The sequence below is a fragment of the Neoarius graeffei genome, chromosome 13 (assembly GCF_027579695.1).
Source record: "Neoarius graeffei isolate fNeoGra1 chromosome 13, fNeoGra1.pri, whole genome shotgun sequence".
NCBI lineage: Eukaryota > Metazoa > Chordata > Actinopteri > Siluriformes > Ariidae > Neoarius > Neoarius graeffei.
Window position 1 is genome coordinate 56189645 of NC_083581.1, and position 26099 is coordinate 56215743.

Consider the following 26099-nt stretch of genomic DNA (forward strand, 5'->3'; position numbering starts at 1 on the left):
ATTCTTCAGTCAGATTATAACCAAATATCATCAGGTTGCTAGGCTAACTTGGGTCTTTTTGCAGCTTAGTTACGCAAGCATCTCTTTTTGTTTACAAAACACCAAAGGGATCTTTATCCAAGTGTTATTGTTTTAGCTATCTACTACCATCCCTTAACTAAATTTATTCTCATCAAGTTGGTCAGTTTGCCAGTTGTTGCTGTCCATGATGCAGAAAAGGATCAAATAAAAGTACAAAGGACGAATTAGTGTCTGGGTTTTACAGAAGAATACAAGACAATACACACCGTACTTGGAGTTGCACTTAGATTAGTATGGGACACACTCTCTGGGCCAAGCGGTTCTGAGCCTGTACAAAAAAAAAAAAAAAAAAAAGACGCACACACAGAAGTAGAAGATTAAATTAATGATTGAAAATAATTTGTCTGCAGCTCATTACAGTCCCAGAACCCCCAAAGTTTTTAGCAGTCACATCACATTTAGTACTCTAGCTCTCATCATACACTGCTTGGCCAAAAAAAAAAAAAAAGGTCTCCATTTGGATTTAAATAAGTAAATACTTAAGGGCCTTTGATTAAATAATTACAGCAGTGATTAATAAGTTTCAGCTGGCAACAATTCTTTTAACTCACTGATGCAGTGAGTAGCTTCTCCTTTCTTTAACAACCACATCAGATGTAGTATCCTGTGGTTGTGGAAAAAAGATGTTACTGTGTTTCAGAAGGGTCAAATTATTGGCCTGCATCAAGTAAAGAAACCAAGGACATTCCTGAAATTAGATCAAGAACTGTCCAATACATTATTAAAACCTGGAAGGATCATGGTGAACCATCAACTTCACAGAAAAAAATGTGGTCTGGGAAAATAAATAAATTTATATATTTATTATGCACGCGCACCCCCCGTGATCAGAGATCACTTCAACACTTGAGGTCGAATTGTAAAATATTAACAGCAGAACTCATAGCTATGTTTAATAACGAAAGTAAGAACATTTCCACACTCAATGTAATGAGAACTAACAAAATTGGGATTAAACAGCTGTGTGGCCATAAGAAAACCACTTGTAAGTGAGGCTAATTGGAAGAAAAGGCTTCAGTTTTCTAAGGAGCATAAAGATTGGACTTTGGAGCAATGGAAAAGGGTCATGTGGTCTGATGAGTCCAGAGTTACCCTATTCGTGAGTGATGGGTGTGTCAGGGTAAGAAGGGAAGCACATGAAGCGATGCACCAATCATGCATAGTGGCTACTGTACAAGCCTCTGGAGGCACTGCTATGATCTGGGGTTACTTCAAGTTGGTCAGGTTGAGGCTCAGCAATGTTATGGGACAATAAAATGAAGTCAGCTGCAAACCCGAGTGTACCGAATGACCAAGTTATCCCATCAGAGGATTTTTTTTCTTCACTGATGGCATGGGCATATTCCAGAACAACAAAGACATCAGGCTCAAATTGTCAGAATGGTTCAGGGATCAGGAAGAATCGTTTTCTCACATCAACTAGCGACCACAGAGTCCTGACCTTAACCCCACTGAAAGTCTTTGGGATCTGCTGGAGAAGACTTGACTGAGTAGTTCATTAATACAAGAGCCTGGCAAAAATTCATGCAGCCCTGGACAGAAATAAGAAGTTGTGTGACCTTGCATAAGGTTGTTGAGACAATGAGAATGGGTGCCATAATTAAAGCTAAAGGCAGTCCAGCAAAATATTAGTGTGCGCAACTCTTTTGGCCAGGTAGTGTATATGTGCCAGGTGATGAAGTAACAGTTTAAAAAAAAAGACTAAATGTAATAATAATAATAATAATAATAATCCATACCAGACTCTTCCTCACTATCAGAGTATTTCCCATCATCATCTTTATTGCTGATACTGTGCTGTGAGTGCTGGGTCATCATCTTGTGCAGCTTCTTCTCGTACAACGCTCGAGTGCTAGCTACCTCCACACACACACACACACACACACACACACACACACACACACACACACACACGTAATAATCACACAGTGTAATTCCCAAGCCATGGAATAAATCTTCATTGACTGTCTACCACTGCATTTGTACCCCAGCCTCATCTCATCTCATTATCTCTAGCCGCTTTATCCTTCTACAGGGTCGCAGGCAAGCTGGAGCCTATCCCAGCTGACTACGGGCGAAAGGCGGGTGTACCCCAGCCTATTCAAGGAAAAAAACATCAAAGGTTATAAATCTGCAATGAAAAGGAATAATTATTTTGACTTTAACCTCCTAGGGCTTAGCGGTCACATGCGTGGACAGCACTTTATGGAAATTCGGAACAAGAATCCACATATGTGGACATACTTTTTCTCTAAAAGTACATCTTATCAAAAGATGATGCTTAGTTTTTATTCTAATCAGGTTCTAATAAGCCCAAATAGCAAAGAGAAATAAAAAATGCATGTAAAAAAAAACAGCTTGGGCCTTATTAAGTATCATGCACATTATCCTCAAGGCTATGGGGTGGTGTAGTGGTTAGCACTGTCGCCTCACAGCAAGAAGGTTCTGGGTTCAAGCCCAGCAGCTGATAGGGGCCTTTCTGTGTGAAGTTTGCATGTTCTCCCCATGTCTGCATGGGTTTCCTCTGGGTGCTCCGATTTCCCCCACAGCCCAAAGATATGCAGGTTAAATTAACATGGGGCGGCCTTGAGCTGAAGTGCCCTTGACACCTAACCCCCAACTGCTCCCTGGGTACTGTAGCATAGCTGCCTACTGCTCCGGGCATCTGTGTGTACTCATTGCTCACTTGTGTGTGTTCACTGCTTCAGATGGGTTAAATGCAGAGGAGGAATTTCACTGAGCATGTGACAAAGGCTTCTTTTTCTTCATCATCATCATACTACTAATGCATCTCAAAAAATTAGAATATTGTGACACCTTTGGAGACCTTTTCAACAATGACCTTCTGTGGCTTACTCTCCTTGTTTTTTTGTAACTTTTTATTTATGGTATTTTTGTCACAATGACAACATTGAGGAAAACAGAGGGGAGAAAGAAAAAAAAAACTTGAGGTCACAAAGAAAATGCACATCATGGTCAGTACATAACTAATTAACCTATGTTGTTGGTTCTGTCATTCATGTAAATGGACCATTTCCCCCACCTTCTCTCTCCAATTTCTTTTTGGAGCCGTAGGGAATAGGTCATCTGCTCAAGGAGGTGTAAATGTTTAACAATGCCAACAAATGTGCCCACAGTAGGGGTGTCTTTCTGAAGCCAATATTTAGTAATTGCCTTCTTCCCTGCAGCCACCAGAATTTTTAGGAGATACTCATCATCTTTGTCCAATCCCTCAGGAAAATTGCCTAAATAAAGATAAATGAATGTTGCATCCACACTAAAACCCAAAATCTTATCAATGACTTCTGTCACCTCCCTCCAGTAAGTCTGGATGGGGGGGCACAACCAAAATATATGGGCATGGTCCACCATGTTTTCTCCACATTCTCTCCAGCATCCCAGCAGAGTGTCTGTTTGTTTGCCTTTTTCCTTAGGAGTTATAAAGAAGCGAATCAGATTCTTCCAGCAAAAGTCTCTCCACCCCAATGAGTTAGTAGTAGTCGACTGTGTTTTCCAAGCGTTCATCCATATGTCCTTTGTTATTACAATGTCCAGTTCTTTTTCCCCAGCGTTGCTTCACGTATTCTGTGGAGTCCTTTTTAAGGGATGTGACAGCACGATACAGTTTACTTATCAGTCCTTTACTGCTCCTGCAGTTGTATGCATCAATAAACAACTGAACAACCTTAGACCATTCTTTCTGGTCAGAGTCCCTAACCTCTTTACAGAAATAATCAGAGATTTGCAAGTACCTGTAAAAATCCTGTCTCCTCAACCCATAGACCTTACATAAATGTTCAAAACTATAGAGTGTTCTGTCTTTAACTATTGTACATAGAGATGTGATACCATGATAAACCCACTGTTTGTATCTGAAATCATACAGTGATGGCTTATAGTCAGGGTCATAAGCAGGCCAACTGAGTAGTTTTACCTCCCTCTGGAGCTGATAGCGTTGAACAATTTCAAGCCATATCTTCAATGATAAGTTCACCCAGTCACTCTCTGTCTGTGGTCTTGCCTTATCCCTGTCAGTACAACCTATTAATGATTGTAATGGGACATCTGTTAAAGATGTCTTTACGTCTTTCCACTTAGCTTTATAAGATGGGTTGCATAGACATACAAGTGGCCTTAGCTGAGCTGATATATAAGTCCTTTAAGGATGGGAGTGCCATGCCCCCCTGGTAACTGGAGTGTGGGAAATTTCACTCTTGGCCTCTTATTATTCCATACAAATAATGAAATGTGCTTATTCCATTCTCTGAATTGTTTTGTAGGAATGTCTATAGGAAGTGGCGAAAAAAGATAAAGTAATCTGGGCATGATGTTCATCTTAACTGATCTAATTCTATCGCCAAAGTCAAGGGGGAGGAGACTCCATCTATTTAGATCCTCATATATTTTTTTACTAACATTGTTGTAATTAGATTGGAATAACAGACAGATCTTTAGTCAAATATACTCCTAAGTATTTGATTTGGGTGGAATTCCAGTTGAACGTATATTTTGTTTTAAGTTCCTGTGTGGGAGCAAAATTAAATGGCATAACCTGAGTTTTATTAATGTTAAGAACGTAACCTGAATATTTCCCATACGTTTCCAGCATATCCATTAAAATAGGTAGGCCAGTGGCTGGTTCAGACAATGTGACAAGTACGTCATCGGCATATAGGCTTACTTTGTATTCCTCTCCTCCAATGGAGATACCTGTCAGTTTTGCCTCCTATCTTATGGCCTGGGCCAAAGGCTCAATGAACAGGTTGAAGAGACTGGGGCTGGCAGGACAGCCCTGTCTACATCCTCGCTCCAAGCTAATAGGATCTGAAAGACTGCCATTTACCTTAATTCTAGCTATTGGGGAGGAATAGAGTGCTTGAATACAACTGAAATTTATTCCCAAAGCCAAATCTTTTCATTACTAAGTAAAGAAAATTCCATCCCACTGAATCAAAGGCCATCTCTGCGTCTAAACTTAAAATAATGGCCCTTGACTGTGTTTTGTTAATATTTTCAGTAATATGGAGGGATCTCCTAATGTTATCTTGTGTTTGTCTATTTCTAATGAATCCGGTTTGGTCCTCATCTATTAGATCATGCATTGCAGTTTCCATTCTCTTTGTTAAGATTGTTGCATAGAGCTTATAGTCAGCATTTAACACACTGATCGGTCTATACCCTTTGCAATCCATCCTGTCCTTCCCTTCCTTAGGGATGACAGATATGAATGCCTCTCTCCAAGATGGCGGGGGAGATCCGTCCTCTAATATGTAATTAAAGCATGTGTCAAGAAGGGGTACCGAATGTTCTCTCATAGTAGAGCAGGTTAAGCAAACCATCGTGCACTTTGTGATATAAGCATGAAATTTGGCATGATTGTTGCTTATAGGTCACTTTTTCAGAAAAAAGTGCTAGCCATGAAAAAAATTCAATATGGCGGCCATTTTTCAAGATGGCCGCCAGACGCATCCTCGTTTCATGTTTTTGTTAAGAAAAACACAGAGCAAATTGTTATATAAACATGAAATTTGGCAATAGTGTTCTGTGTAGGTCATGTTATCAGTTAAAAGTGCTAGCCCTCCAGAAAATTCAATATGGTGGCCATTTTTCAAGATGGCCGCCAGACGCGTACCCATTTTGTGGCTTTGTTAAAAAGCCACAGTGCATATTGTCATATGAACCTGAAATTTGGCAATAATGTTCTGTGTAGGTCATGTTTTCAGTTGAAAGTGCTAACAGACCAAAACATTCAATATGGCAGCCATTTTTCAAGATGGCTGCCAGACGCACATCCCCGTTGTGTGGTTGTGCTCATGTGTGCCCCTAAAATGGACTGCTATTGCCGGGATGGCAATGAGCTCTCATTGCTTACAAAATATCCCAAATGGCTTGCGAACCACACAGCCTCTGGCAGTCAAGTGTCCACCCTAGCCTTCCAGAGCCAGCAGGGGTGATTTTGCAGATAGAGGTGGTGCGAAAGGCGGGTATCTGGCGCCTCAAAACCAATTGCTCTTGGCAGAAGAAACTGAGTAATGGCACTAACTGGAAGGGGATGAGAAGGACGAGTAATGGCACTTACTGGAACAGGACTATGAGGACGCCGAGTAATGGCACATCTTCTGGCAGTTCATAGGGCATAAGAAGAGAGTATGTCGCTCACTACCAGGGCACACTGGTGACAGACACTGCTGTGAAACTCAGCATGGGGTTCAATGTCGGCTAAACATTGAGTTAGTATCCCAAATGCAAGTGCTCGAAGGCTGGAATAGGGTGTACTCCACTGTGCAGTTGCCCTTGTGAGATTTTTAAGCAAGGAACAGTGACTGAACTTTGGGCCTAGCCATGCTGGCGATGGCAAAGTAATCCAAATTCAAATGATCTACCAAACTTCACTTTGGACAGTGGTACATATCCATTCATAAATCAGAGCTGACAAACCATTTTTATGGTAGGGGGCATTGTCTACCTAAAACTGTGTAATTGGGTGCTGGGGGAGGGGGGGTAGCAGTTCAGGGATAAAAGATAGATCTCAGCAATGGATATTTTTGTCGATGTCATAGATTTGACCAAGTTATTTTTCACTGTTGAGCATTAGCACTATTTTCGTTCACTTGTTTTTCTCTGAAAGGCATGCTGGAATGCTGGAAAATCATATGACCAATTCATTTGGGACTATTTGATGGAAGGATCAATCATCAAGAAACAACTCTTGGAGCTTAGGAAAGATATGGGAATTTTCCCAAAAAAAGCATTGGAATGTAAGGGTTTCACAAGATTATCCACTGTGAAATATAGGCTTTTCATCATGCCAGATTGGCTAATTGTGCAATCATTCTGTTTTTCTGCATGTAATTCAGTATTATAATGGCAATAAATCAAAAATGCTTCATTGAACTCATCTTTTGTACTTTGACACCAGAGCAAGACCACTAACGGGGGATTTTTTGGCGACCATCTTGAAAAAATGGCCGCCATATTGAATTTTTGGGGGGGCTAGCACTTTTAGCTGATAACATGACCTACACAGAACATTATTGCCAAATTTCATGTTCATATAATTTGCACTGTGTTTTTTTAGCAAAACCACAAAACAGGGACACGTCTGGCAGCCATCTTGAAAAAATGGCCGCCATATTGAATTTTTGGGGGGGCTAGCACTTTTAGCTGATAACATGACCTACACAGAACATTATTGCCAAATTTCATGTTCATATAATTTGCACTGTGTTTTTTTAGCAAAACCACAAAACAGGGACACGTCTGGCAGCCATCTTGAAAAAATGGCCGCCATATTGAATTTTTTTCGTGGCTAACACTTTTTTCTGAAAAAGTGACCTATCAGCAACAATCATGCCAAGTTTCATGCTTATATCACAAAGTGCATGATTTGGAGCAAAATCTGCCTTAACCTGCTCCACTAGAGTTTAGCCTCCAAAGTGTTTTGCGCCTTTTGCCTTCCAAATGCATTGTTATATGAACTCCCGCATGGTCAGAGAGAATTCTCTGGCCTATTTTACATTCTTTAATTCTATGCAGATCCTTCTTATACATAAACACATAATCTAGTCGAGTGAGTTGCATGTCTCCCAGAGTAGAAGGTATACCCAGGTTCTGAGCCATGTATTGCTCTCCACACATCATTTAGTCCCAGTTCTCTTAGGGCCTTATTAATTAGTTTTTCTGTGGGGTTCCTTTTCCTATTTCTCTTAGTGGTATCTAAAGAGGGATTGAGGAGTACATTGAAGTCACCAGCACAAATAAGTGTTCCATATGTCTCTGCTGCAATCAGATCAAACACTTTTTTAAAAAATGTCGTCTCACTCCCTGGAGGGGCATAGATATTAAATAAAGTCACTTCTCGCTGATCTATTTTGCACTTAACCAGAACAAACCTGCCTTCTTTATCCCTTATTTCAGAAACAAATTCAAATGGGGTCGAGTTTGAAATTAGTATTCCTACTCCCCTTTTCCTGCCATTTTTGTATGATGAAAAAAAGGTATTTCTAAAACCCAGCTTTTTAAATTTTTCATGTTCATCTGCAGACATATGGGTTTCCTGCCAAAACACTATATTTACCCTGTCCCTTTTAACCTTGGCCATCATCTTGCTACATTTTATAGGATTGTTAAGCCCATTTACATTCCATGACAATATATTATAATATTGATAACGCATTCATATTATCATTGGTATCCTGTGATTGTACACTCCAAGACCTCAAACAAGAAAAAGAAAAAGGAATAAGGGAACTATAACTATAATACAACCAAATGAACAGGGCTTCCAACAAGAAAGGTGACCTATCACCTTTAGGAAAAGTGAGGGAACTGCCACTAGGTGGGGTCCCTCGGCAAGCTGACGCAAAAACGGAAAAGTTTTGTGGCAGTCTGTTGACGATGCACCAGTATCAGCTATTCCAATATGATCAAAAAAGGCGACTATTGAGGCGAGTGGTTCTCATCTTCTGAGGCGTCCTTATCCTTCCTGCGATATTCCTGTAGTCTCTCTCTCGCCTGTTGCTGGAATTCTTCCCCTCTGGAACGAGTCTTGTTAATCACCTCCCAGGGTAGCAGTTTGGCCAGTGTTTCCTCCGTGAGAGCCTCCGCATTTTTCTCGCATGTGACCTTGCTCACGTTGAGCCCATGTCTTCTCAGATCCTCTGCTGCTTGTGTCGCGCTGTAGTATGTGACCGAGCCGGTTTGCAGATGAACTCGCATTCTGGTCATTGGAGTCTGAAATCGTATCCCCTGTTCCTTCAGTGCTTTCTTAATAGGAGCATATTCCTTCCTCTTCTTTTGCGCAGCCTCGGCATAGTCATGGTCAAAATAGACTCGTTGGTTATTGTGGCCAAGACCTTTCTTCCAAGCTGCGTAGAGGATTCTTTCTTTGATGGTGAATTGGAGGAAGCGAACCACCATTGAGCGTGGTGGGGCGTCAGCGGATGGTTTAGCCGCTAGTGCGCGCGTTCTATCACTGCTCCAGTTAGGATCAATGTCCTCACTGAGTTGCGTCTTGATCATGTTCACCACAAATGCTGTTGCAGAAGTACCCTCTGCGTCCTCTGGTATTCCATAAATTCTGATGTTGTTCCGTCTCGCGTGCCCCTCCATCTCAGTCACTTTATCCTGCAACGTTCGCTGGTTTGCCAACAACTGAGTTAGCGTATCCTTAACAGCAATATCCCACCGCTCCGCATCCGCCATGTTATGTTCAATCTCTCCAACCCGTTTGGTAACATCTTCAATCTGACTTGTCACATCTTGGAGTTTTCTATGTATTTCGGAAGTGAATTCGTCCATTTGCTTTTTAATATCTTCTCCAAAGCACTTACTAAATTCTTGGAGGTCCTTTTTAAGCTCAGTTCTTAGGGCTTCCATTCCTTTAGCTACAACTGCACTCACTGCTTCTTGAATTGTGTCCAGGCTTTCATCGCCGCCATGTGCTCCTCCGTGTTTCTCTCCATCTCCCAGCTTTCCCTCAGTTTCTTGCACTTTCGTAGTCGTCTTTGCTTTCTTGAGTTTGTCCGCACTCATTCTTGCAAGTGAATTTGAAAACAAATAAATGAATTTTATAATATTGAGTGGGAAAAGCTAAGCTGATACAGGAGCTCAGATTTTACGCTGTCATCTCAACTGTCGCGCCACCGGAAGTCCCGGCTTACTCTCCTTGTGAAGGGTGTCAATGATTGTCTTCTAGACAACTGTCAAGTCAGCAGTCTTCCCCATGATTGTGGTTGCGTGTACTGAACTAGACCGAGAGATACACAGTATTTATACTGTTTATTCAAACTCTAAATGAAATATTCTAATAATTTGAGATACTGGATTTCTGATTTTCATGAGCTATACACTACCATTCAAAAGTTTGGGGTCGCCCAGACAATTTTGTGTTTTCCATGAAAAGTCACACTTTTATTTACCACCTTAAGTTGTAAAATGAATAGAAAATATAGTCAAGACATTTTTCTGGCCATTTTGAGCATTTAATCGACCCCACAAACGTGATGCTCCAGAAACTCAATCGGCTCAAAGGAAGGTCAGTTTTATAGCTTCTCTAAAGAGCTAAACTGTTTTCAGCTGTGCTAACATGATTGTACAAGGGTTTTCTAATCATCCATTAGCCTTCTGAGGCAATGAGCAAACACATTGTACCATTAGAACACTGGAGTGATAGTTGCTGGAAATGGGCCTCTATACACCTATGGAGATATTGTACCAAAAACCAGACATTTGCAGCTAGAAGAGTCATTTACCACATTAGCAATGTATAGAGTGTATTTCTGATTAATTTAAAGTGAGCTTCATTGAAAAGAACAGTGCTTTTCTTTCAAAAATAAGGAAGTTTCAAAGTGACCCCAAACTTTTGAACAGTAGTGTAAGTCATAATCATCCAAATTAAAAAAAAAGGTTGAAATGTTTCACTTTACATGTAATGAATACAGAATATATGAAAGTTTACCTTTTTGAATTAAGATTATGAAAAAAAAAAACCTCTCACAATACTCTAACTTGAGATGCACTAGTAAAATGTCAGTCATTTGATGAACTGGGTCCTATTCATCATTCTTGGCTCAACTGATCCACTCTTACATTTGTGCTGAAATAATCGCTTCACTAATTAATTCTGTGAGTGTTTTGTTGTGTTGGCTATTTTTTTAATTAGCTTTTCTATGAGCATTGCAACATTTTGCTGAAACATGGCAATTTTCCTTTGCTGTCTCTATAGTGCACGTACATCACAAATTACACAGCTGGTATTTATTGAGCCTTTCAAACTGAACTGATTAGGCTCAACTTCATTTTGTGACGGCATGTAACCAACAGCTTGATGAAAGCAAAATAAATTCAGCGCATGAGGAAAGCTAACTAGCAATTAAAAGAAGGGACACTGATTTAGTATTGTATTGTAAAAGTATTGTACTTCTTCCCACTCCTTTTTCGAACAATGTGCAGTGTTTTGTAATGTCTTAACTCTTTGGTTTTTTTTTTAATTTCTCGTTTTCTTTCTTTTGTATGTACAAATAGTTACATACATTTTTTATACATGTTCGAAATAAAATTCATTCATTCATTTAATTATTGTGTTATATTGGCCACTTATTTACCAAACATGACCTCTGTAGGCAGATAATATAGGCAAGGTTATATTTAAATAAAAACTCTTCTGGTTTCTTAAAGTAGAGGTATCAAAATATAATTACAAGCAGATCTGCCTTTTCATTATTTTTGTCTGATTGTCAATTTGGCCGCAGCAACATCCATCAGGTTTTCCCAGACTGCCATACAAAGGTTGTACAATTAACGTGCATGTAAAAGCAGTCACTGATTACAATTCTATTTGACTGCTACAAAAGAATTTTCTAGATTACATTTAAAGAAAAATTTAGGTTAGAACATACTGACCTACAATCGGTCCAGCTTTGACTCCATACTGAAGCAGTCTATGTTTTAACTGACCATCAGTCAGTGAGCTCAGATCCACCATGTCTGAATCCTCTCCTCTCTCTTCCTCTCCCTGTGTGGTCACACACCAGGATACTCCATTCAAACAAACATTTTACCTTCTTAAACCAGAAAAATACATTGGGATGCAGTCAGTAGGCATGATGACTATGACAATAAGAGTCATCAGGAGATCATATATTATTTTCCCCCCGGCCCCCACATGAAACCCCACACCAAATTTTCCTAAGTTGAATTGGTTGCCATGGAAATACGGGAAAAAAAAAAAAAAAATCACAAGATGTCAAAAGGCACAACTCCTCTAGTCACTTAAAGTGGCATTCCACCATTGGATGTATTCTTTGGCATAAAATATGACAACATATATAAACAGTATCACTAGATAGAGAAATCTTTTAGCTTCAAAATGATATATCAAACATAATTTTTTGACAACGACAAGTATATTTGCTTGAATGATCCTAGGAGCTATGTTGTCGGGGGCATTATGCCCCTGTCAGGGTTTCCCAAGGCAGACAGGTCCTAGGTGACAGGCCAGACTAAGAGCAGTTCACCAAAACCCCTATGGAGAAAAATCCGAGGACCGTGACGTCGCCCGGGATGACGCAGCCGGGGCCCCACCCTGGAGCCAGGCCCGGGGTTGGGGCTCGTATGCGAGCGCTTGGTGGCCGGGCCTTTGCCCATGGGGCCCGGCCGGGCTCAGCCCGAAGAGGTGACGTGGGCCCGACCTCCTGTGGGTTCACCACCCACAGAGGTAGCAGTAGGGGACTGGTGCAATGTGGATTGGGTGGCAGTCGAAGGCAGGGGCCTCGACGACCTGATCCCCGGACACAGCGGCTGGCTGTTGGGACATGGAATGTCACTTCGCTGGGGGGGAAAGAGCCTGAGCTTGTGCGGGAGGTTGAGAGGTACCGGCTAGAGATAGTCGGGCTCACCTCCACGCACAGCTTGGGCTCTGGAACCCAGCTCCTCGAGAGGGGCTGGACTCTCCACTTCTCTGGAGTCGCCCGTGGTGAGCGGCGGCGGGCTGGTGTGGGCTTGCTTATAGCTCCCCAGCTCAGCCACCATGTGTTGGAGTTTACCCCAGTGAACGAGAGGGTCGCCTCGCTGCGCCTTCAGATTGGGGAGAGGGCTCTTGCTGTTGTTTGTGCCTATGGCCCAAATAGCAGTATAGAGTATCCGGCCTTCTTGGAGTCCCTGGGAGAGGTACTGAGGAGTGCTCAGACTGGGGACTCCATTGTGTTACTGGGGGACTTCAATGCTCACGTGGGAGATGACAGTGACACCTGGAGGGGCGTGGTTGGGAGGAACGGCCTCCCCGATCTGAACCCGAGTGGTGTTTTGTTATTGGACTTCTGTGCTAGTCACGGTTTGTCCATAACGAACACCATGTTCGAGCATAGGGGTGTCCATAAGTGCACGTGGCACCAGGACACCTTAGGTCGGAGGTCAATGATAGACTTTGTAGTCGTTTCATCTGATCTCCGGCCCTATGTCTTGGACACTCGGGTGAAGAGAGGGGCTGAGCTGTCAACTGATCACCACCTGGTGGTGAGTTGGATCCGCTGGCGGAGGAGGAAGCTGGACAGACCTGGCAGGCCCAAACGTATGGTGAGGGTCTGCTGGGAACGTCTGGCCAAGCACTCTGTCGGGGAGGTCTTTAACTCCCACCTCCGGGAGAGCTTTTCCCAGCTTCCGAGGGAGGCGGGGGACATGGAGTCTGAGTGGACCATGTTCTCTACCTCCATTGTGGACGCAGCTGTTCGGAGCTGTGGCCGCAAGGTCTCCGGTGCCTGTCGTGGCGGCAATCCCCGAACCCGGTGGTGGACACCGGAAGTAAGGGATGCCGTCAAGCTGAAGAAGGAGTCCTATCGGGCCATGTTAACCTCCAGGACTCCCGAGGCAGCTGACGGGTATCGGCAGGCCAGGCATGCTGCAGCTCGGGCAGTTGCGGAGGCAAAAACTCGGAACTGGGAGGAGTTCGGGGAGGCCATGGAGAAGGACTATCGGTCGGCCTCGAAGAAATTCTGGCAAACCGTCCGGCGCCTCAGGAGGGGGAAGCAGTACTCTGCCAACACTGTTTACAGTGCGGGTGGGGAGCTGTTGACCTCGACTGGGGACATTGTTGGGCGGTGGAAGGAATACTTTGAGGATCTCCTCAATCCCACCGTCATGTCTTCCACTGAGGAGACTAAGGCTGATGACTCAGAGGTGGACTCGTCCATTACCCAAGCCGAAGTCACTGAGGTGGTTTGCAAGCTCCTCGGTGGCAAGGCACCGGGGGTGGATGAGATCCGCCCTGAGTATCTCAAGTCTCTGGATGTTGTGGGGCTGTCTTGGTTGACACGCCTCTGCAACATCGCGTGGCGGTCAGGGACAGTGCCTCTGGGGTGGCAGACTGGGGTGGTGGTCCCTCTTTTTAAGAAAGGGGACCGGAGAGTGTGCCCCAATTATAGGGGAATCACACTTCTCAGCCTCCCAGGGAAGGTTTACTCCAGGGTACTGGAGAGGAGAATTCGACCAATAGTCGAACCTCGGATCCAGGAGGAACAATGCGGTTTTCGTCCTGGTCGCGGAACACTGGACCAGCTCTATACCCTTCATAGGGTGCTCGAGGGTTCATGGGAGTTTGCCCAACCAGTCCACATGTGCTTTGTGGATCTGGAGAAGGCATTCGACCGTGTCCCCCGTAGTATTCTGTGGGGGGTGCTTCGGGAGTATGGGGTTCGGGGCTCTTTGCTAAGGGCTGTCCGGTCCCTGTACGAACGGAGCAGGAGTCTGGTTCGCATTGCCGGCAGTAAGTCAGACCTGTTCCCAGTGCATGTTGGACTCCGGCAGGGCTGCCCTTTGTCACCGGTTCTGTTCATAATTTTTATGGACAGAATTTCTAGGCGCAGCCAGGGGCCAGAAGGAATCCTGTTTGGGAACCACAGGATTTCATCTCTGCTTTTTGCGGATGATGTTGTCCTGTTGGCTTCTTCAAACCAGGACCTTCAGCATGCACTGGGGCGGTTTGCAGTCGAGTGTGAAGCAGCTGGGATGAGAATCAGCACCTCCAAGTCCGAGGCCATGGTTCTCGACTGGAAAAGGGTGGCTTGCCCTCTCCAGGTTGGTGGAGAAGTTCTGCCTCAAGTGGAGGAGTTTAAGTATCTCGGGATCTTGTTCACGAGTGAGGGAAGGATGGAGCGTGAGATCGACAGGCGGATCGGTGCAGCCTCCGCAGTGATGCGGTCGCTTTACCGGTCCGTTGTGGTGAAGAAGGAGCTGAGCCAAAAGGCGAAGCTCTCAATTTACCGGTCGATCTACGTTCCGACTCTCACCTATGGTCATGAGCTTTGGGTAATGACCGAAAGGACAAGATCGCGGATACAAGCGGCCGAAATGAGTTTCCTTCGCAGGGTGGCTGGGCGCTCCCTTAGAGATAGGGTGAGAAGCACAGTCACTCGGGAGGAGCTCGGAGTAGAGCTGCTGCTGCTCCACATCGAGAGGAATCAGCTGAGGTGGCTCGGGCATCTTTTTTGGATGCCTCCTGGACGCCTCCCTGGGGAGGTGTTCCAGGCATGTCCCCCCGGGAGGAGGCCCCGGGGAAGACCCAGGACACGCTGGAGGGACTATGTCTCTCGGCTGGCCTGGGAACGCCTCGGTGTTCTTCCCGAGGAGCTGGCCGAGGTGTCTGGGGAAAGGGAAGTTTGGGCTTCCCTGCTTAGACTGCTGCCTCCGCGACCCGGTCCCGGATAAAGCGGAAGAAGACGAGACGAGACAAGTATATTAATTTTGCGACCAAAGTCACCTACCCTTTTAATTTCCGCGCGGTAGTGAAACGTGATGTCATCGGCAGGTTCCCCTTCTTGTGTACCACGTGACGTATCTTACCTCTTGGATTTGTCCTACCAAGCCTACTGTGCATGCGCGAAATCGCCTACTGCGCATGCGCGAAGTCCAGGAGGGTAGGAAAATTCAAGTTTTGTCCTACTGATCAGCTGGGCTGATAGAAAATCGGTGAGTATTTCACGCATTTGCCGATTTTTATGTTTTGTGCGTATTGGTCAAGTCTTTGGCCGAGTCAAATAATTTGTAATGACTTGTTGTGAATAATAAAACGGTCTGCATGAGAACTTGCTAATTGTAACGGCGTCATGTGTTCTGCGCATGTGCAGTAGACTTCGCGCATGCGCAGTAGGCTTGGTAGGACAAATCCAAGAGGTGGGATAACTTTACAGAACACCGACACATGGTACACAAGAAGGGGAACCTGCCGATGACATCACGCGCGGAAATTAAAAAGGTAGGTGACTTTGGTCGCAAAATTAATATACTTGTCGTTGTCAAAAAATTATGTTTGATATATCATTTTGAAGCTAAAAGATTTCTCTATCTAGTGATACCGTTTATATATGTTGTCGTATTTTATGCCAAAGAATACATCCAATGGTGGAATGCCACTTTAACTGTCAGGTTTCATGAAAAAAAAACCTCCTAATAGTTTTTGAGTTATGCTCCGGAAACTAAAATGTTTACAGACAGACAGACAAACGGATGGATGGATGGACAGAGCGATAGCTACATCCCCCCACATTATATGCCGGGGGGATTAAAAAAGGATAAAAATATTTTTTCAACTCAGTACTCTTTACACAAATTGTTTAAAATGTCAAACTTTTAACTCTGTAGACTTGTAACTTGTCAACAGATGGTGTTACTGATCATACACTGCAGGGCTTTTCAAAGTGTGGGGCGCGCCCCCCCTGGGGGGCGCCAGAGTTCTTCAGGGGGGGCGCAACGTGAGAGACAAAATGGATCGGTTTTTAGTACCTAAAGCTACAGTGAGTGAGGAGACAAAGTCTGGGCCAAGCAAAAAAACAGAGCCTCCAGGATGTTGCGATTTGCAAATTCAGCCAATCCCCGCGAATTCAGGGCGGTGTTGCAATTATATCCAATCACCGCAACTTTGACCAATCGTTGGCGTCGTCTTGAGGTGACGTCGACAAACTACCTTCCGCCTTACTTCCGTGTGTTCAAGAGAAGCAGCATGCGCGTCGTGTTGCCAGATTGGGCGATTTCAAGTGCATTTTGGCGGGTTTTGAACATATTTTGGACTGGAAAATGTCAGCAGTATCTGGCAACACTGAGTGCGTTATGTTTACAGTGAAGGACTGTGCACTTTATTTTTTTTTTTACTTAATACAAGAAGTTAATGGATGCCAACATTTTTGCCAAAATGGTATTTTATTTTCCATTGTTTAGGCAGCTTCAGCATCATACTGTGAGATTCTGTTCAAATTGTTTTTTTCTTCTATGAAGCCTGAGCCATTTATTTTATTAGCTTATAATTATTGTTTAATTTAGTCTTCAGGAGAGACTGCCTGCACACAGTACTAGTTTTTTTTTCTTACATAAAAGCTGAGGCATTTATATTATATTTTAAGGTAACTTCATGTTGTGCTGTGAGGTTCTATGCACTTTAACTTTTGAACCAACAGGTGCATTTGGATAAGTAAAGCCTATTTTTCTGCATTTTTGTAGTCCTGGTAATCTTTTATATTGGTAAAGTTGTTTATAGGACCATTTCTCTTTGTTTTTTTAATCAATAGTTTTTCAGTGATAACTTAATATTTAACATATCACTCAGTTTTAATCACAAAAAGAGGAAATCGCAACAATTTCTCGCAACTTTCACTTCCTCCCGCAATGTAATCGCAACAAAAACCTAAAAAACACCGCAACTTTCATCGCAATTTTTTTGGAAAACCCCCCGCAACATCAGACATTTTAGCCCACAACAATCACAAAAAAGGCCCGCGGAATGCTGGGGGACTGGAAAAAGAAGGAAGTATGACCACGATTACAGTAAATCCTCTAATACTCGCCTGTATTCCATTACTGGCCGGTCTCGCTGTCGGAGGAGGTAAATAATGGCCGGACTCTAATACAGGCCGGGGCTATAACCAACGATGTTTCTGAGATCATAGTGGCCTTACACAATCGTTCCGATCTGAAAGACAATTGTGATCAGTGGCGCCGCCAGGCGTATGGCCGTACGCACTAGGCGTACCTTGGGGAGAGAGATTTTTTTTTTTTTTATTATAATTGTTACCCGAATGCTTTGGCAATGCAACATAATTTGAGAAAGAGAGAGACGTGTGTGTGCCGGCGCATTTGTGTGCTTCAGGAGTGGGCGGGGTGTGCGTGACCAAGAAAGCTCATTGGTCAATGCAGATATACTTTTCTTGCACCACTGAGATTCTCTCCAGTTTTGAGAAACAGAGACAGACAATCGTCAGTAGTCAGAGCTTGTGCGAGAATTTATTGAGAAGCGAGTCAAAAATGAGTAAACGAACCCTGAAACAAACGAGCTTGTTTCAGACTTTTACGAAAAAGTCCAAAAGCAGTGATCCAGGGGTGTCATCTGCTTGCCAGTCCTCTCCAGTATCAGCTAGTAACACGGCACCGGCAGCTTCCACTCCTCCGCAACCGAGCAGCAGTACGCTGCAGCTGGATGCTAGCTCAGTTCCTTTGAGGGAATTGCCTTCATCTACCTCTGAGTTTGAAACTAGCCATACATCCAGTGAATTTCATATAAGAACACCTACATCTCCCCATGTCCCTTACGATCAGAAGTAGATGGTTGCTCCACCTTGCTGACAAATGAGCCATCAGATAGCTTTACTAATGAGCCACGAGTCAGCCCGCTATCACTGACATCAGATTTATCAGACATAGGTAAACTTCAACCAGATGCCTTAAAATGTGCACCGGACTCTGTAAAGCTCAATGTCCTACAGAACCGCTTCAAACCAGACAGAGGGTGGGTGGCTCCTTCTACTCTGATTTTCGGTAAACTCAGAAAAATACCCGAGGAGTTTTTCAGCGAGTCTATGTACCCCACGTTGCGCTACAGTGTGTGTCAGAGTCGTGCGTGCGGTAGTGCTGAGCAAGTTCACTAGATTCTAATCAAGGCTATAAAGAGTTTATTGTTTATTGTCGTGTGTAGTTCACATATGTTGTTCAAATATCAGCCTGTGTTCATGGAAGGCTATTGTTCAATTTCAAGTTAAAGTTCTATCGTTGTTTTGTGTATAAGCCTATAGATCGACTCTTCATAGAAACTGCAGCACGCAAGCGTTTTTTTTTTTTTTTTTTTTGGGGGGGGGGGGGGGGGGGGTTACACCGCTAGTGCGTACCTTACAGTTCAACCCTGCAGGCGCCCCTGATTGTGATTACCGGTAGGTCTGGTGGTAACCAAGCAATCAAGCATCAACTTGACAAATAGACACAAAATCTCGTTTTTATTCATTCCACTGGTAGTCTGTTTTGCTCAAATAGAAATAGAGGCCTGCCTCTAATTCTGGCCTCCTTCCAATAATGGCCTGGACCAAGATGCACTTGAGTGAAATAAAGGCCCCGGCCTATATTAGAGGATTTACGGTATTTAAAGTTTGGATTTTCATGGACTGGATCTGAAGATGCTCCACTGCCACAGTGTGTGTCTGCCAAGAGGTGCTAGCTAACGATGCTATGGGATGTTTAAAATGTGTAAAACAAGATGTTTTAAAAAGCACAGATGTTTAAAATGTGAAAAAGAAAAAAATAATTTGTACAACAACCATTTTTTAAAAATACGAATGGAACATTAAGTATAGCAACAACAAAAATTGTAAGGGGGGGCGCTGTTGTTTATTTGCTCTCCGAGGGGGGGCTGACTCTCCCACACTTTGAAAACCCCTGATACACTGTAAATTCGACGCGCGAGAGGCGTCTGAAGCACGGCCCAGATTCCCCAGACTTGTGCAAAGGTCTCCCTGCAGCATGTGTGCACGCAGGAACGCGCACGTGTGCATGCACGCGCGCCCACACACGCATCAAGTAATGTACTGATATTACACTCTGGCTGGTGGATGTATAACAGACAGCTGCAGCAACCTTCTGAACTAATGCTTGCGACTGAAAAACAAAAAAGGAAACATAAGTTTGGCAGCCAAACTTGGTGTCAGCTAATAATGAAATTTCACAGTAGCCAGTTAAGTTTCAGGTTATATGTAAATGAGCAAATAAATAGCTTTATGATTTGCAAGAATATAATAAGGTGGCAGTGTGTAAACAAACATTTTCAAATAAATGTGTCTTCATAATTATTAACAGTAGATACTTTATGCTGGTTGTACCTCCTATTTAAAGTCTATTTAACATCAAATAGGTTAAAAAGGCTGTTGGGGAGATTTATTTCTCTAAGGGCCATTCACATATAAAACGATTCACTTGCCATATCATTATGTCGCTGACAGTTGGTCACTATGGGACATTCCACGTTCTGGTTGTCCAGGGGTCCCTCTTGTGTATATTTTACATAATATACATATATATATAAAAAATAAAAAAAAATCAGTGTTGGCGTCATCCATCTATCAACAGTATCCTTTGCTCCCACTGGTCGTTGCCTCAATCACGGCACCTCAAACTTGAGATTAGTTCAACTTGGTACGTTCCCACTTCGCATTTCCAATGATTATTTCACCTGTCATCACTTCAAGTCGCTGAATTTCACTGGTATTTCATGGTCTCTGGTTTCTACATCACTGTCAGTCTCTTCCTGTGTGTACACCCCTTAAGCAACCTTCAAGCTTTTCCTTACAGCTTCAGCAGTGACAGGTGACTAAATGTCACTGGGTCCCACAGGCCCAGCCCATGGTGCTCATGCCAAAATGCCAAATCATTTTTCGTCCTATGTCATTACATTGCAAAGCATTTTAGCCTCACTTCTTTTAAATAGTATGCTTTATAACTACATATTTAAATTGTAATACAAATATTAAGGAGGTACATTTGAAATCACTTCACACACTAACCCTGTGTCCAAAATCACTCACTATATAGCGGACTATATAGTGAGCTCGCCATTTTGTAGTGCTATCCGAATGTATAGTGAGAATTATTACACCCTATATAGTGCAAAGTATCCCACAATGCATCATGAAAAGTAGTGTACAACCGATGGTCACTAACCAAACAATATATACCATCATGCATTGCGGTTGCACTGAGGGGGGAGGGGGGAAGCATGCTGGGGTGAATGGATGGAGGGAAAAAAAACATTATAAAACAGACATTCAAGTACAATTAAAAATACTAAGAGAATAGAAAATAAGCTAAAATAGAATAGGACATAAAATACAAGAATAAAAGTTACAGTGCAGAGCGAGGACTTAATCAAAAGCCTCAAATTTGATTTAATAAAAAGGCAGTGGCAAAGAAAAGTACTCAGCCTTGATTTAACAGAACTTAAAGATGCAGCAGACACAAAGGACTTTGTATTTATTAATGTGGAAAATGCGCTCAGTATAATATGCATTTATCACAAAAATACAAGCATGTATTTATTATTTTGAAAACCCACCAGCCGACTGATTGGGCACGTTTTGTGTGACAGTAATGTAATGACATAAATAACAACATGACGGAGTAGTCTCCGAAATTCCCCCCCCAATTCACTATATAGTCCTCTATATAGTAATTCCCTATAGACCCCTTTCACTGACGTCACCCGAAACCGGAAGTAAACAGACCCTGCGCCATTTTGGAAGACCAACAAACTCGTGAGAAGGGGATAATAACGGCAGCGGTATGTGAAGCCACGAGAATAAAGTGGAGTGGCAAACGACAAACAAATCTGAGCTGTTTTATTTATGATTTATTGGCCCAACAGTAGACTTGAAAGAAACCTGTGTGAGACTTGGCAAAAAACTGTGGATATAATGGATAAGTCTGTGCATGATCTGCGGACACTTTGAGGTAAGCAAACGCAAGAAATTCAGATTTAAAACATGCTAAAGTGGCCCCAAGTTGATAACTGTATGAGGAGCAAGCCTCCCAGACTTCTACAATTTAATAATAATAATAATTTAGGATGGTTTGGGGCTTGCTCGCTGCTGCCAGGTTGGTTGTTGAGTAGCCTGACTGTTTGTTTTTTTTTCTTGCGTGTGGTATCATTGTTGACGCGAGGTTGTTTTTTTGAACAGGCCAATGCGGACACGATTTCCCCTGATGAGTTATGACTTCAGACACGATGCGTGTGTGGAGGTGTGGAGTCCGCGTGATATGTGCGTAAGATAGGCTTCTCATGTGTTTGGAGAGCCGCGCTCCGAGACAAGCGCAAGCACACACACCCCCAAGGGAAAAAAAGGGGCCCCCCGAAAATATCGGCATAGTTCGAACACTGAGTGTAGGCACTGGGTGTAAACAACAAATAGTTTACAATGTCTGGGTAGCAAACAGATGGCAGAATTGGTGTCAGGTCCTCCTTATGTTTCCATTCTCCCTTGCCGCGAGTCTTATCATATGGGTCAAACCCATCAATCACAGCCAGTTTCTCCACATACCGTGCCCTTTCTGCAGCTGGTAATGTACTCACATAACCAGAATTATCATCCATCGTGTCACTTTACTCTCGCTCGTACTTTGTTTTATATTGTGAGTGCATGTACTTGGTCTTCCAATATGGCGCCTAACAAAATCTCGCGGCGCGGTGACGTCATGTAAAAGGGGTCTATAGAGTGGGGAGTCAAACTCTCGCGGTTACCAGAGGACTAGCCCCCTACTGTAAGCCTAGCTATGTAATAGGCGAGAGGCCCAGGGCTACGGAAATGGAGATCGGCGCCGCATGGTGTGGAAAGAACTATATAGTGAGTAGGGAGTAGTGAGCGAGCGAGTGATTTTGGACACAGCATATGAGCCAAACGGCTTCTTAAAGTGGGGTCCATGAAGCAAAGCTGGGGGGGAGACAATCTTTTTTTTTTTCCCCCACTGGTGAATAAATTTGGTGGCGCATGCTCCTTGCGGCAACACGGTCAGGTGCACTACGTTCTGTTTGTAGAAATGTTTGTTTGCGTGGTGAAAGTTTGTCTTTTTAGTACTGCGAGTTAATTATAAGCATTCACACTCACGCAAGAGGAGACGAGACATGGAAATACTTTTAATTTTGGTAGTAATCAGAACTTGACAGTACTGTGTGTGCGTGGGATGTGAAAGACCAGCATGTATCAATTGGATTGCTGACGTATGTGGTGGGGTATTTATTATTTGTTTTATGTTTTAAATCTTGTCTACCTCTGTGTATGCACTGACCACTTGAATTTCCCCTTGTGGGATAATAAAGTTAACTTTAACTTTTAACAACCAACCATTATCAAAAGTTGTTATTATTACAATCTTATAGTTATTATCCTGTTTAACTGGTCACTTGAACTGAATGGGTTTCAATTAAACCTCAATAAAAACACCAGTAACTCTACATATGAAGTTCAAGTTCAAAGTATTTATTGTCATATGCACAGTAAGGACATGTCCTCTTGCACAATGAAATTCTTAGTTTGCTGTCCACCATGAATGCCAATTACAAATAAATAAATAGGCGGAAGAAATAATACAGGCAATATAGTGCAAAATAAATGCAAAAAAAAAAACAGTATAGTACAAAATAAAGGTAAATATAGTGCAAAATAGGTAGTGTAATACAAAAATAAGGCAATGATCGGACGCAGGCAATGACTTTACTGCCCTTTTTACTGCCATGTCCGATCATTGCCTTATTTTTGTATTACACTACCTATTTTGTACTACATTTACCTTTATTTTATGCACATTATGTGCAAACAATGTAGTCATCTTTAACCTGATCACAAGTTTAAATGTGCCTGTGGAAATTTCAGGAACAAAAAGCTCCAAGTTCATTTGAATAACGAGCCTAATGTTTGACAAGTTTGATCATGCTTGCAAAAATCAAATCAGTACTTTTTTTTTTAATCAGTTGACAGTAAACCCACACAATACACCATATAAACTAACTCCCCATAGCACTCATTAATGTGAACTTACATGTCCATTTTGGACCTGCTCCTCTTCATCACTAGAGAAATCAGCACTGTTTTTATTCCCCACATGCTTCATGTAAACCTCCAGATAAGCCTGTTTTTCACTCTCTGCAGGTGGGAGCTCCACATTATGGGAAATTAACTCCGACTTCAGGCGCTGTTTAGAAAACTGAGCGGGATTTTCTACAAACAGCGGCATAACGGCGTTTAGAAAACAATTTAACGTTAAATACTAAACATATATACACACACTAACTCCATGTAGAGCTGCAGGAGGACTGAAGTGGGTTTGCTGCTGTTTAAAGTCTCTGGTAACCAAACACCTGCTAGCAGAGAAAGTTCTCAGGTTGCTAGCAGAAACCCGGGGGGGAGAACAGGTGGTGTGAGTCAGAACACACTGCTCACAAGGGCAGCTAACCTAAGCTATGCTAACTTACCTTAACTTTTTATTTATTTTTAGCTAGTCACGTCGAAGTTAGTTAATATTAATTATTTTTTTCGGTCCAAATCCTGCGCTCTGATTGGCTGGCGAGCGGGTCCGTATCGCAGGACCTTTGGCGACTCGCTCACAACAAACATGGTAGCTTTTTTTTTTGTCAACATTTATCTTTTTTTTTTAAATAAGATTTATTTATAAGATTATTAAAAATCTTATAAATTTTTGCCAGCATTTCTCAGGAGAACAGCATTAATTTTACATCATGGCGACAGTGTTCACAGCGAAAGCGAGTTTTACTACCCTGAGGAAGAAGAAATAAAAGAAAACATTTGAGGAGAAAGCTAAAAACTGTAATTTGCTAACGCTGAGCAAAAACATGGCTGAATCCTGAATGACTCTTATTTGTATAAATAGGGGACTACATATGCGGCAAAATTTAGTTTTTTTTCCTGCCATGGAAGTGCACTTGTATACCGATGAGAAAGCAATTTGCATTACAGCCGTGAATGAGGATTCAAAATGGCGGCTCGGTTTTCCCTTTCGGGCGCTCTCGTTTTGTGTTAGAATTTGGTAAAGAAAAAAAAATAAATATATTGTTTCTCAGGAGAATAGCATTAATTTTACAGCATGGATAGCGATAACGATAGTGTTCACAGCGAAAGCGAGTTTTACTACCCTGAGGAAGGAGAAATAAAATAAAACATTTCAGGTGAAAGCTAAAAACTTACAACTTGCTAACAGTTTAATCTCATGAGTTAATGAGGCCCATTTCGGACCATGTTATCCTAATACATAATATTACGTTAGGTAAAAACTTTAAACCGGTACAATCTCTTCTTCAAAGTTTCACCAAATGGCTTTATTTATGCAACATAAATCATAATACTGTATAACTTTTTGGTCGAGCAAAAGCATGGCTGAATCCTGAATGACTCCTATTTGTATAAATAGGGGACTACATAGGCGGCAAAATGTAGGTTTTTTTCCTGCCATGGAAGTGCACTTGTATACCGAGGAGAAAACAATTTGCATTACAGCCGTGAATGAGGATTCAAAATGTCGGCTCGGTTTTCCCTTTCGGGCGCTCTCGTTTTCTGTTAGAATTTGGTAAAGAAAAAAAATGTTATTTACCAGCTTAAGGTCGGTCCATATGGTGAAATACCATGGGTACTTTCAAGACCTCGGTCACGGTATTTCACCATACAGACCGACCTTAAGCTGGTAAATAACATATATATATAATTTTTTTTTCCTGACAACACAGCCGTATCCACACCTCCCTGAGCCGTTTTCACAGTAAACTCACCTCAGGTTTTGACATCTACTCCTCAGAAAGGGCGGAGAGACTCAGCAACAGGAAGAAGAAGAAGTGACATGGAATTGACATTTTTCGCGCCAATTTGTAATGGCGTCCTTCAGCTCTCTATGCACTCAGCTATCTGTGATTAATAGCTGTTCTCATATATTTTTTTATGCATGAATAATGATCCTTAAAGAAGAAGCCTAATCTTAAAATAAAGTGACCAGATTTTCGGTTCAGTGGTGAAAATATCATTAAAGCATCTAATGTTTTGATCTTTGTAATAAAAAGGAGGGACATGTCTGGTTTTCATGTATTTTGATCATGCATTGCATAAAAAGTGGGATTCTCCTCACTGTAGGCCGATTCTGCAACTGCTTTAGGTGAACATTAATTAAAGATAATGTGAAAATCTCTGGTATGGGTACACAGTTTAGGTTTATATACTCTTAAATTGTAGTCTAGCTGAAATAGATGTTTTACATCCATCCATTATCTGTAGCCGCTTTATCCTGTTCTACAGGGTCGCAGGCAAGCTGGAGCCTATCCCAGCTGACTACGGGCGAAAGGCGGGGTACACCCTGGACAAGTCGCCAGGTCATCACAGGGCTGACACATAGACACAGACAACCATTCACACTCACATTCACACCTACGGTCAATTTAGAGTCACCAGTTAACCTAACCTGCATGTCTTTGGACTGTGGGGGAAACCGGAGGAAACCCACGGGGAGAACATGCAAACTCCGCACAGAAAGGCCCTCGCTGGCCGCTGGGCTCAAACCCAGGACCTTATTGCTGTGAGGCGACAGCGCTAACCACTACACCACCGTGCAGCCCTGTTTTAAATCCATGAAAGTAAATATATTAAATTAATTACCATATATGCCACTAGTAAGCCACAATTGTTTATTTAAATTGTGTTGTCTGCTTTGTATATTTAAAAATATGC

General features: G+C 42.6%; 1 protein-coding gene across 1 annotated transcript in view; it reads right to left on the reverse strand.

Annotated features, from left to right (window-relative positions):
• Nucleotides 1-23669, reverse strand: part of lemd1 (LEM domain containing 1) — a 41743-nt gene extending 18074 nt beyond the window's left edge. Inside the window, exons 1-4 of the mRNA XM_060936902.1 lie at nucleotides 23413-23669; nucleotides 11485-11596; nucleotides 1821-1937; nucleotides 288-349 (exon numbers count right to left, since the gene is read on the reverse strand). Of these exons, the coding sequence (XP_060792885.1) occupies nucleotides 288-349; nucleotides 1821-1937; nucleotides 11485-11596; nucleotides 23413-23607 (486 nt within the window). The 5' untranslated portion in view covers nucleotides 23608-23669. The remainder of the gene's footprint in view (nucleotides 1-287; nucleotides 350-1820; nucleotides 1938-11484; nucleotides 11597-23412) is intronic.
• Nucleotides 23670-26099: the final 2430 nt, after the last annotated feature.